The sequence below is a fragment of the Colossoma macropomum genome, unplaced genomic scaffold (assembly GCF_904425465.1).
Source record: "Colossoma macropomum unplaced genomic scaffold, Colossoma_macropomum, whole genome shotgun sequence".
Lineage (NCBI taxonomy): Eukaryota > Metazoa > Chordata > Actinopteri > Characiformes > Serrasalmidae > Colossoma > Colossoma macropomum.
This window is the reverse complement of record NW_023494808.1, coordinates 6,214,087-6,227,215: the sequence shown is the minus strand read 5'-3', so window position 1 is coordinate 6,227,215 and position 13,129 is coordinate 6,214,087. Positions and strand designations below refer to the sequence as shown.

The following is a 13,129-nucleotide window of genomic DNA, read 5'->3' as shown; positions in this document are numbered from 1 at the left end:
GTATAAAATATTAGAATCAAAAATGGGGAAAAACAGGTGAAGCAATGATTATAATTAGATAGACTGAGTCTGTGCAGCAGCAGCAGCAGCATCAGGAGGGTAAGTTCATGAGGGTGAGGTTTGCACAGTGTTGTATAGCGAGAAGCTCCATGGTGGTCAAACAGACCCAGAGGGCTGGCGAGCAGTGGGCACCCGATCAAGGCAGAAGAAGCAACAGCATCAAACGGCACAGGATGGACTTCTGTTCAACTCAGCAAAGAAAAAGTAACACACAGAGAGTCAGTTCTGTAAAGAGTGATTGATCACAGATTACAGTATTAACGGAACAGCAGAAACTCTGGCAGGTCTAGTTGTTACGGCCCTTTACTAAAAGGGAGAAACCAGAAAGGTAACAGAGACATGAGGCTCCCTGAGTGCCTCTCCACTCCACTGTCAACAAACCTGAGTGAGTGAGAGCAGCGGGATGACAGCACCAACTTTCCCAGTTAACCATAATACTCCATGACCATGAACCCCCAGATCTGCACCTTTTATCTAACAGGGAAAACTAATTACCAAAGGCTTGACTAAACAAGTGGGTTTTTAGCCTAGACTTACAGACTGAGGCTGTGCCTGAGTCCCGAACATTGACAGGAAGATTATTCCAAACCTGGGGGGCTTTGTATGAGAAGGCTCTCCCCCGATGTAACTAGGTACTAATAGTGAACAGCACCTTGTGATTTCCATCAACATTACAAATCCGGCCACAAAAAAGAACACATTTAATTATTTAACATTTACAGACCACCAGGACCCTACTCAGAATTTCTAAAAGAATTTAGTGATTTCGCTGCAAACCTAGCTGTGTGCAATGATAAAGTAATGATTGTAGGAGATTTTAATATCCATTTTGAGAAGGCAGATGACCCACTAAAAAAGGCATTTACTTCAATCCTAGATTCTGTTGGTATTACCCAAAAGGCTTAATATTCTACCGCAAACCTCAGTAATCTCCGACCATTACCTAATTTCTTATGAGCTACGTCTTAGCCATAATATATGTACGTCCCCTCGCTATTCTACAAAGCGCGCAATAAAACCATTTACCGCCTTACAATTCGTAGATAACCTCCCAGAACTAGAAGATTATCTCCTCTGCAAATTGCACAACCTGCACACTTGATGCAATTCCCTCAAAATTACTCAAAGAAGTGCTACCAGTTATCATTAATCCTCTTTTAACTATAGTAAACTCATCCCTTAGCCTGGGCCATGTACCCAAAGCTTTTAAACTAGCAGTTATTAAACCTCTGATCAAGAAACCAAACCTTAATGCTAGCGTATTGTCTAATTACAGGCCTATTTCTAACCTACCATTTATATCTAAGATCTTAGAAAAAGCTGTAGCCCAACAACTTAGTTCATATCTACATAAGAACCACATATATGAAAAATTCCAATCTGGATTCAGGCCACATCACAGCACTGAGACAGCTCTAGTTAAGATAACAAATGATCTTCTCCTTGCCTCTGATCAAGGCTACATATCCCTGTTGGTGCTACTTGACCTCAGCGCAGCTTTCGATACGATAGACCACAATATTCTCCTAGAAAGGCTAGAAAACATGATTGGAATCACAGGGACAGCCCTATTATGGTTCAAATCTTACTTAACGGAACGTTATCAGTTCGTAAAGGTAAATGATTCATCTTCCATTATTCACAAGTATGATTTGGAATTCCGCAAGGCTCTATTTTAGGACCATTAATATTTACATTATACATGTTACCGTTAGGCACAGTTATAAGTAACCATGGCATTAACTTTCACTGTTACGCAGACGATACGCAATTGTACATATCAGCCAAGCCTGATGACAAATACAGGCTAAAGAAAATAGAGGACTGTGTAAAAGATGTGAAAGGTTGGATGTTGCGTAACTTCCTTCTTCTAAACAGTAACAAAACAGAGGTTCTCCTTCTGGGTCCAAAAGTGGCAAGAAATAAATTATCAGATTTAATTTTAAATCTCGCTGACTTTCCAGTTATACCTGGTTCAGCAGCAAAAAGTCTTGGTGTCATAATTGATCCAGATATATCATTCGATCAACACATAGGCAGTATCACTAGGACAGCCTCTTTACATCTTCATAATATCGCCAGAATAAGAAATGCCTTATCGCTGCACGATGCAGAAACATTAGTACATGCCTTTATTACTTCAAGGCTAGACTATTGTAACGCACTACTATCAGAATGCACCAGCAGGAATTTAAGTAAACTTCAACTAGTTCAAAATGCTGCAGCCAGGGTTCTCACTAAAACTAGAAAATTTGATCATATCAGTCCAGTTCTATCATCACTTCATTGGCTGCCTGTTAAATTCCGTATTGATTACAAAATTCTTTTATTGACGTATAAAGCCCTACATGGGCTCCTGAGTACCTACAAGACCTTATTTCCCATTACGAGCTACCACGATTACTCAGATCACAGAGTGCTGGCTTTTTAATAGTTCCCAGAATTCAGAAGGTTTCATCTGGGGGAAGAGCTTTTTCTTATAAAGCCCCCAAACTCTGGAATGATCTTCCAGAAAATGTTCGGGACTCAGACTCAGTCGCAATCTTCAAATCTAGGCTGAAAACTCACTTGTTTAGTTTAGCTTTTGGTAGTTAATGTTCCCCCTTAGATAAAGGCAGCAGATCCAGGGGTCCATGGACGCAGGGAATTATAGTAAACTGAGACGCTGGTGCTGTCGTCCCACCGCTCGCATGCGATCACTCAGGTTGTGGACGGTGGAGCGGAGGGATGCCAAATTGTTTCAGGGTGCTCCCGTATCTGTGTGCCCTTTTGGTTCTCTCCTTTTAGTTAAGCTGTTATAGTCAGATCTGCCGGAGTCGTTAGCCACACTCTGGAAATGTTTTACATATTATTATACAAAAACCCATACAGAACTAACTAACTAACTCCCTACCTTTTTCCAAGTAAACGACTGCCCACCTGTCCGATGATGGATGATTGTCTGTCGAGCTCTCCTGCTACCCGCTTCAGACCAGTTGCCCACGCCCCAGTCACCGCCACTTGCCCAGCTACCGCCACCTGCCTTGGACTAGCTGCCCACCCTACACTGAAGTGGACTCCTAACTATTACTACTACTATTACTATTAATATTAGTAGTATAATAATTTTGTAGGTAGTTTGACCAGAGGAGGATGGGTCCCCCCTTGTGAGCCTAGGTTCCTCCCAAGGTTTCTTCCCCAGCTCTGAGGGAGTTTTTCCTTGCCACTGTCACCACTGGCTTGCTCACCTGGAGGATTTACATTTCATGTTAAAACTTTGTCCTAAATGGATTTCTGTGAAGCTGCTTTGTGACAACATCAGTTGTAAAAAGCGCTATACAAATAAATTTGACTTGACTTGACTTGATCTAAGTAGCCGTGATGGTTCACAGTAGGAGAGAAGTTCACTCAGGTACTGAGGGGCGAGTCCGTTTAGAGCTTTATAGGTCAGTAAGAGAATTTTATAATCGATGCGAAATTTAACTGGTAACCAGTGTAGGGTTGATAGAACTGGGCTGATATGGTCAAACTTTCTGGTTCTTGTGAGACTCTAGCTGCAGTGTTCTGGACTAACTGAAGCTTATTAAGGCTTTTGCTGGAACACCCAGACAGCAGGGCATTACAGTAATCCAGCATTGAGGTAATAAATGCATGAACTAGCTTTTCTGCAACCTGCATTTCTTAATTTAGCAATATTGCGGAGATGCAGGAAGGCTATTCTAGTAATAATGGTTACATGCATATTGAAGGACAGATCAGGATCTATCGGGACACCAAGATTTTTTACAGATTTACCTGATTCAACTGAGAAACTCTTAAGTTTAAGTATTAAATTAGACAGTTTATTTTCCAAATCTGCTACAAAGTCATGTGTCATGAGATGAAAACAAATGTGAAAATATCAACAGTAATAAAATGCCCATAAATGCATTATAAGAAGTAGGTTATATAGATAATTTTCCAAATCTGCTATTTTACTGGTAACACATCACTCGATACATACAAGCAAATTGTCCCTTCTTTGCACTGGTTCACTTTACAGACCTATAAACTGATTTCTAATAAACATTCAATTTTGAAATTTTATTAGAAAAAAGATGGATGAATTGGGGTCACTTGCCCCTTTGCTATATATCCAGTCATGGCTAAAACCAGGCCCAAGCACAACAAGATTTCTCTCAATTTAGTCAGTGAGGCTTCTCTTACAGCTACAGTCTTTAACCTAAATTGTTTCCCTGTTAGCACTATTAACCCTCTGCTATTGATTTGATCTGAATTGATGCAGTTCACCCAAAATGTGTGTGTGTAAGTGAACAGAACCTTTTGCCTGGGTGCGTCTGAGAAACATCAGTGCCAATCCTCCCTTCATCATCAGCAGGAGAGCCATACAGACGCACACAATGATGGTGACGGAGAAACCTGGAGAGACACAACTGACTGATTAGACTGATTAGATGCACTGAACCTGAACCGAACTGAATCTGTAACCTATTTCTACCTGTTCCCTGACCTGAGCTGTTTGCTTCTAGGTGTGGGAGATAATAGAGAGAGTCAGTGCTTATCACAAAAAGAGATTTATCCAAATCTAGGTCTTAATCAAATGACAGACATTCATGGGTTAAGTATATGTAGCTCTTCCACACCAGACTCACCCAGCCATGCCTTTATGGAGCTGCTTTGTGCACTGGGGCTCAGTCATGCTGGAACAGAAAAGGTTCTTCCCCAAACTGTTCCCACAAAGTTTAAAAGCACACAATTGTCCAAAATGTCTTGGTGCTGAAGCATTAAAATTTCCCTTCACTGGAACTAAGGGTTCTAGACCAAACCCTGAAAAACAGCCCCATATCATCATCCCTCCTCCACCAAACTTTACAGCTGGCACAGTGCAGTCAGGCAGGTAACGTTCTACTGGCATTCACCAAACCCAGACTCGTCCATCAGACTGACAGATAGAGAAGTGTGATTGGTCACTCCACAGAACACGTTTCCACTGCTCCAGAGTCCAGCGGCAATTTACACCACTCCATCTGATGCTTGGCATTGTGCTTGGTGATGTAAGGCTTGCATGCAGCTGCTCAGCCATGGAAACTCAGGCCATGAAGCTCCCGGCGCAGTTTTAGTGATGATGATGATGATGCCAGAGGAGGTTTGAACTGCAGTTATTGATCAGCAGAACGTTGGTGACATTTATGCTCTATGCTCCTTTTCTTTCAACTTTCAAGGCTTTTTTGGCGCAAGATTGGCAAAGACCTACCAAACTTTTTGGTGTGAGATGAATTTATTTCTCGCTATTTATTTTACTAGCCTTAAACTGTCTGCCTGAGAATATCCTGGATTCTTTTGTCTCTCACCAATGAGTAAAAGCCAGTCTGAGATTCACTGTTATCTGGTCTCTTGCTTGGTCTCTCTCTCTTTTTCTCTTCCTCCCTTCCAATGTCTTCTTCAGGCTTTTCGCAGCCTCTACCATGATGTCCAATCTGGTAATATCAGGCTTCTTTTCATAGGTTTAGGCTTCCCTACCTATTTAAAATATCTACTGTTTTCTACTTCTTAAATACTGTTTCACTATAGCAGCATTTCAGACTGTTTTGGGCAGTTTTGCTACCATGACTATTTTGAGCTTTGTGATATGATTGTAGGAGTGACCCACAATCATACCACATAGCATTTTCATACCATTTAGAACCAAATTTAGAACTGAAACCCCCAACACCGACCCCCGTTAGCTGATGTGTGTGTGGTGCTACCATGTGCTGCATCTGTTTGAGTGTGTGCAAATGCTTCTGTGCTACAGTTGTGCATTAATGTCCGCAAAACGGGGGGTTTGTTTCATGCAAAGAGCTAAACGTCCACAGATATGAATGAAATATACAGATACTCACATTAAAGCAATTAATGGAAATGTCTTACCAGACTGAGCTGTGTTTGTTGTGCTTCCTAACTTTGCTGTGGTGGAGTCTGTAGTGTCCAATGGTGTTTGTATGTTGACAAATATGCAGTAAATAACAGTAACATAATCCACCTTAATGTCCATTATAAGCTTAAACGGCAAAGAATGTCAGAATTTTCGTGTTTTCATTCATTTGTGAAGACATTAGTGCATGGTAAAAAGGCAGCACACAATGGATTCTAATAAAGTCCTGCGGCAGCAACATGTGTGTAGTTAATTAAATACTATATATTGTTTTTCGTATGACTTTTATTTTGAAAGGCAGCCCTGTGACAATAGCAAACTGTGACTCTTAAACCTCGGCCCTCTGAACCCCCACCCCCTACTGTGTCCTCTCCTAAAGTACTGCAAAAGTTAGGAAACAAAAATTAACATGATTGTTCAGACCTAGAAAACCAATGAACCAATAGCACAAAGAGGGTTATCACCTAAACAAAACAGCTAAATTCTTAGGCAAAATGGAAATCCTCCTTACTAATAATCACATCATTGTACAAATTCTATGTGCTCTTCAGAAAATGCATGACAGTCACGACCTCCTACCACACAGACGTACAAGCCTTCACATCACGACAGCATGCACAGCCAAGTAGCCAGGAGAGTCAGACACATCAGCATCAGAAAAATTACCACTAATTCCGCATAATGACCGTTTTCCCAAATAAACCTTCACATCACACAAACAGTGTCAGGGGTGGGCAGAATAAAATCAGCTGGCACGACGGAGTCATAACACAATGAAGTCCATCCTCCTGTCCATTTGGATTAAGTGGTTGGATGGTGGGGTCACACAACTGATCCTTTGCTTTTAACTGAATCAACAATTTCTTCTCAACCATTCTGATGATGATGGGCTGACTTGGGTAAACTTTCTAAATCATAAAATCCATCTTTGGCCCAAGACCTGCTCTCCGCACCACAAAGCAAGCAGTCCCAGCAGTAGAGCTTCTGCTCCGTGGTCGATCCTGTCATTCAGGGGTATCGTGGTGTAACTGCTGGAGTTGAATACCTCTCAAAAGCCTCTTTTGCACCAAACTAAGCTATAGTGTAAGTTGTCCTTTGCCGATTAACTCCAACTTTTCATTTAAAGTTAGCATGGATAATAAATTTACAGTGACTTCCTCCTCACTGGCATTAAAGTTACTTTTGGCCTCCACAATAATCCAACAAGCTAGCTAGCTTTTTAGCTAGCAAAGAGCTAAACGTCCACAGATATGAATAAAATATACAGATACTCTTACATTAAAGCAATTAATGGAAATGTCTTACCAGACTGATCTGTGTTTGTTGTGCTTCCTGGCTTCGCTTTGGTGGAGTCTGTAGTGTCCAGTGGTGTTTATATATTGACAAATATGCAAACAGAAAAGAAAAAAGCATAATCCACGTTAATGTCCACTATCAGCTTAAGTAGCAAAGAATGTCAGAATTTTAGTGTTTTCATATATTAGTGAAGACATTAGGGTATGGTATTAAAAAAGGCAGCACACAATGGATTCTAATAAAGTCCTCTACAAATGCGGCCATTGCAGCTTGGTGAACACAACAATTGAGAACATTAGAAGACATGTTTGTACTAAGTATTTTATTCTAATTTTTTTTTAATATAATACACTAGAAGAACACCAAGCATGGCCTTCTAAACTGCCATAGTAGTAACACCTGAGTAACACAACACAGTGTTCATCGCACCACCATTTCCATTTAAATAAATGATTTGCTATCTTTTATCAGGGCTGATTGCAGCCCTGGTCAATTGTGTGAAGACTGAGTCTAATTGATTAAACAGCGGAATCGGATGTGCTCCTTCCTTTTGGAATGGGAGTCTGCACCCAAACTGGCCTTAAAACCCTCCACATAACACTGACAAAGCCATGCAGTGTGCTGTATGCTGTCAGGGTTTTTCATGACAGATTATGTCAAGTAATATCAGAGTTATTACCATTACCAGTAATTGTCATGACAGGTGTCATAATGTTGAATGCCATGAATAGTTTTTTTCACATGCTAAGCTTTGCTCCATGTACAACACTGTGCCTAGAAAAGCTGAGATGCTCTGCAAAATGTGAATAAAATCAAAATGCAATGATATGCAGATCAGGGAAACCCTATGTTTGATTGAAAATAGTATAAAACAACATATCAAATGTTGAGACTGCAAAATTTTATTGGGCTCAGGAACACTTCAGAAAACCATTGTGAACACAGTTCGGCGCTGCAGTCACAAATGCAAGTTAAAACTCTACCATGCAAAGAAGAAACCCTACATATACAGGATACAGAAACACCACCGCCTTCTCTGGGTCTGAGATTATTTAATATGGACTGAGGCAAAGAGGAAAACTGTGGTCTCACAAAATTAAAAGTTGAAATTCTGTTTGGAAATCATGGATGCTGTGTCCTCCAGGCTAAAGAAGAGAGGAACCATCCAGCTCATTACCCATGCACAGTTCAAAAGCCAGCATCCGTGATGGTGTGGGGGTGCATTAGTGCACATGGCATGGGTGACTTGCACATCTGTTTTGGAGCAACATGTCCTGCCATTCAGATGACTTTTTTTCAGCAAGAGAATGTCAAAACACTTTTGCACATGTTACAACAGCATGGCTCTGTAGTAAGAGTCTGAGTACCAAACTGCTTAGCCTGCAGTCCAGACCTGTCACGCACTGATATCATTTGCTATTTAAAATACTATATTTAGCAACAATGGGAAAACATTTCATTTTCAAAACTACAGCAGTTCATCTCCTCAGTTCCCAGAGTGTTGTTCAAAGAAGAGGTGATGTAGCACAGTGGTAAACATGCCCCCGTCCCAACTTTTTTGAAACAAATTTCCCAGTTTCAATCTGACATGTTGTGTTCTACTATTTTCATTTAAACATAGAGTTTAAATGATTTGCACATCACAGCATTATGTTTTTATTTATATTTTGAGTCCGAACCTTTTTGGAAATGGGGTTGTACTCTAGTAGTATATATTTTGTGAAAGATATTATGACACTTGAGACAACTGACAACTGCCTTACAACATAATGAATTACAGAATGTGACATCTTAAAATCCCTGTTGGTGCAGTGGCCTACAGATATGTTATGTCACACATCATTATAATAACTTTACGATGCTGTCAGAGATGTTGTAAGAACATCTACACATATCATGATGGAATTCATTCATTCTAACTGCCTCACTGTGACAGACTGATGAGAGCAGTCTTTGGTAATGTTATAAGGAGACTGCCCAGAGTTTTCCCTGTTTATTCGGTCTATCCAAAGATTTCTCCTTAGCTGGCTCAGCTCTTCAGCCTAATGATGCCAGACAGCCAGGATGCTATAAAAGCTTACACCATTCAGGGAACCGTGACTCTTAAACATCTGCCGTCTGACCCCCATCCTCTCCTAAAGTACAGCAAAAGTTAAGAAACTAAAATTAATATGATAGTTCAGCCCTATAAATGCAATGAACCAATAGCCCAAAGAGGGCAAAATGGAAATCCTCCTTACAAATTATCACATCATTGTACAAGTTCTGTGTGCTCTTCAGAAAATGCATGACAGTCATGATCTCCTACCACACAGAACCAACAGCATTTCATACAAGCCTTCACATCACGACAGCACACACGGCCAAGCAGCCATGAGAGTCAGACACATCAGCGTAAAAAAGACGACTAATTCTGCTTAATGACCATTTTCTCAAATAAACCTCCACATTACACAAACAGTGTCAGCGGCGACCAGAATAAAATCAGCTGGCACGACAGAGTCAAAACATAAGGAAGTCCATCCTCCTGTTCTTTTGGCTGGAGTGGTTGGATGGAGGGGTCACACAAATGATCCTTTGCTTTTACATTAATCAACAATTGCTTCTCATGCATTCTGATGATTATGGGCTGACTTGGATAATCTTCCTAAATCACACAATCCATCTCTGGCCTGAGACCCTCACCACGCCCAACAGCAAGCAGTCCCAGCAGTAGAGCTTCTGCTCCTTGGTCGATCCTGTCATTCAGGGGTATCGTGGTGTAACTGCTGGAGCTGAAATGCCTCTCAAAAGCCACTTTTGCACCAAACTAAGTTATAGTGTAAGTTGTCCTTTCATTTAAAGTTGGCATGGATAATAAATTCACAGCGACGTCCTCCTCACTGGCATTAAAGTAACTTTCGACCTCCACCATGATCCAACAAGCTAGCTAGCTTTGTCTCTAGAGCCTGCATGTCTCCACATTAGGCAGATCTTGGCATAAAGTTAGCGATAACAAAGCCCACCCTTTAGAGGGAAGATATGATTGGTCAATTTTACTGTCATTTGAAATTGGTCTTTGAAGTACTATTGCTTGGTCCTCTGCAAATTTATAGCTGGACCACCAATCACCAGCATTCTTTCCAGCAATAGCAGATACAGCAAAATTCTGATAGAGGGAGAAAACGGGGCTTCGTTAATTTAATCCTTCTGATGGTTCCCCTCTGCCCTGTGATAATCAGAGATGTCCAGAAAGGCTACATCTATACATCTCACAGAATAGTTTAACTCAAAACTCTGAAATATCGTTTTGATCGTTTCAAGCCTGGTAGACCACCTGGGAATTCTGTATACACAGTTCCATTCAGTTCATTCATTGTCTTTGCAGTATTTCATTTGATCATGTTCAGGAATGATAATATTTTCAAAAGTTTTGTTAGGTATTCTGTTTCATTTTCATTTATTCTTATGGCCAAACTCACTGTATTTTGCTGCTTAACGTGCAGCATGCAGAAAAATCGGCTCTGACCTTTCAACATAAGCGTCAAAATGAAAAGCGAAACGTTTCACATTGCTCACGCTATGCAGAGCGTGTTTTAAAATAATAAAAAAATGTAAATTAATAATGACACTGTGGCATTCGTGAAGACACAGACGCAGGAGATAATGCACTTTAAAGGTGAATGCTCTTTTATTACAAAACAGCAAGGGAGAACCGCTGCCCAGTGCTAACCAAGCTGCTGTGATAGCAGACAGGTCACTTCTAGCCATACAATTCTCCTTTATGTTAGACACTAGACCCACACAAACTACCCACAGCCCAAAACTGAACAAACAAATTATATTTACACACACTCAGCTAGAAACAGCACCTAAAATTATGAATATTAAGGTCTCCCCAACAGCCAGTGAAGCACCTCCTGAGAGCCTCTATGTATGACACTTCCTGCCCAGCTTGGCCCAGATCTATTATTCTAAAGGTGGGGCTACTCAGCCCCGTGGGAATAAATCTGTTACAACGGTACAAACTGAGTCAGTCGGGGGCTCGGACACAAAGAATGCAGACGTAGTCAGAGATTCTCTTGGCTTCGGGTAACGCTTGAGCTAGCTTTTAGCTAAATGTCCTATTTATGTATGGTAAAGCTGTGGTCAGTACAGCTGTTAATAAAGCACAATGTATTGTGCATAAGCTGAGTGTCCTTCTTTCCTAGAGGTAAATGCTGCAGTATATTCAGCCGTGATCCCTGATGATCCTGTTTAATCTTCCCCCCAAATAACACATCTGTCATCAGAAGAGGACGTGAGTCTTTAACAGAAGTTGGCACCCAGGGCTGTAATGATGTAAACAGTAGTAATAAAATAATGTATCTCACCAGTGACCTGTAGCTGAATCTCTGTGTAGAGGGAGTAATAAATGACTGACTCTCCTCCAACACTCACTGCACAGAAATAAACTCCTCCATCATCTTCACTCACATCACTGATTCTCACACTGACAACTTTAGAGTTTCTGTCATCAGAGAGGGAGAATCTGTCTCTCTGAGTCTCTGTGGTTCGGATCACTTCAGTAAAATACTGACCATTCTGTTTAAATAAGTACTTGTAGTTTGTTTTAAACTGCTCTGGATATGAACAGCTGATGGTGACAGTCTCTCCCAGATAACCAGACACAGTCTTTGACCCCAAACAACATGGATCTGTTAATCATACAAAGTTAATAAATATATTAATATATCTACTAATGTTGTGTATGTCAATAGGAATTTATTGAATCAAATTACTGAATTAAAATTAATGTTTTCCCCTTAAATATATTTCAGGGCTTCTCTGTTATTTGAGCATCTGCTCAGTTTGGAATAATGACAGATTTTTTAATGCTAAAATGGATTAATTTTATAGAAACAAACAGATTCTAAAGGTTCTCACCTCTGATCACTTGGAGGTTAAACTGATGACTCCACCTCCCACCCTCTCCACAGCTATATGTCCCAGCATCCTCTGAGCTCAGCTGTCTGATGGTCAGTATGAGGGCTGTGTGACAGTTATCATGTAGATCAAATCTGTCTTTATGAATCCATGTGTTACACTGTTGAGACTCAGTAACTGTAATATAGTCACACTCAGTTTGTGTTTTCATTTTGCAAAAAAACCTCCTTTCCCTTCCATAATTATTGTGTCTGCAGGTGATTGAAACTCTTCCTCCCAGGAAGCCGATCACATCAATACCAGCCGCTCCACCTGTCAATGACATTCAACATTTCACTGACCTCTCTAATCTCATTAAGAACAACTACACACAGCTCCTCATCCATCATGTAAAATCTGAATCTAACTCTGATCAATATGACCTGTAAATATCTCTGTTTTGTAGTTTGACTTTCTGTTGTTTCTACTTTATTTTGAAGCTGTGAATCTGACCTGAGATCAGGTGGAGGGTGAAGATGAGGAGAATCTTCATTCTGGTCTAAACTTCAGTCTCAGTGATGTTCATATAAACTCCAGTCCACCGTTCTCCAAGGTCAGTCCTGTATTGTTCAGAGGGAAACGGCTCCTTTCAGTCCTACACAAAACACTATTGTGTCTATGGTGGGTGTTGGTCATTTCCTGTTTCTTTAAAATGAGTCATATATATTCAGCTTCACAGCTCCTCCCACCAACATCACTGACTAAACACCAAGTGTAAGAGATAAGGAGGGGCTGAATGTTGATGTATAGTATATAGTGATGTATAGTCTTACTTTGTCTGTGAGGAGAACGTACCTAATGTCCCTTTCACTGCTCTCTGGTCTAAATAAACACAGTCCAGCCTCACTGATCTCACCAGTGTAACCAGACTGTGAGATCTTCCCACAACAAAAATCTGTCACACATGAATAATGAAAACATTTGACTATGGTGTGG

The 13,129-nt window shown here is 40.6% G+C and overlaps 1 protein-coding gene across 1 annotated transcript; it reads right to left on the bottom strand.

Moving 5' to 3' along the window:
* Positions 1-346: 346 nt before the first annotated feature.
* On the bottom strand, positions 347-12,783 carry LOC118797917 (polymeric immunoglobulin receptor-like). Its single transcript, XM_036557218.1, has 4 exons — positions 12,647-12,783; positions 12,155-12,466; positions 11,602-11,925; positions 347-366 (listed from the first exon to the last, which is right to left on the bottom strand). The coding sequence occupies exons 1-4, from the start codon at positions 12,684-12,686 to the stop codon at positions 347-349; spliced, it is 696 nt and encodes a 231-aa protein (XP_036413111.1). The 5' UTR covers positions 12,687-12,783.
* Between the last annotated feature and the right edge of the window lie 346 nt (positions 12,784-13,129).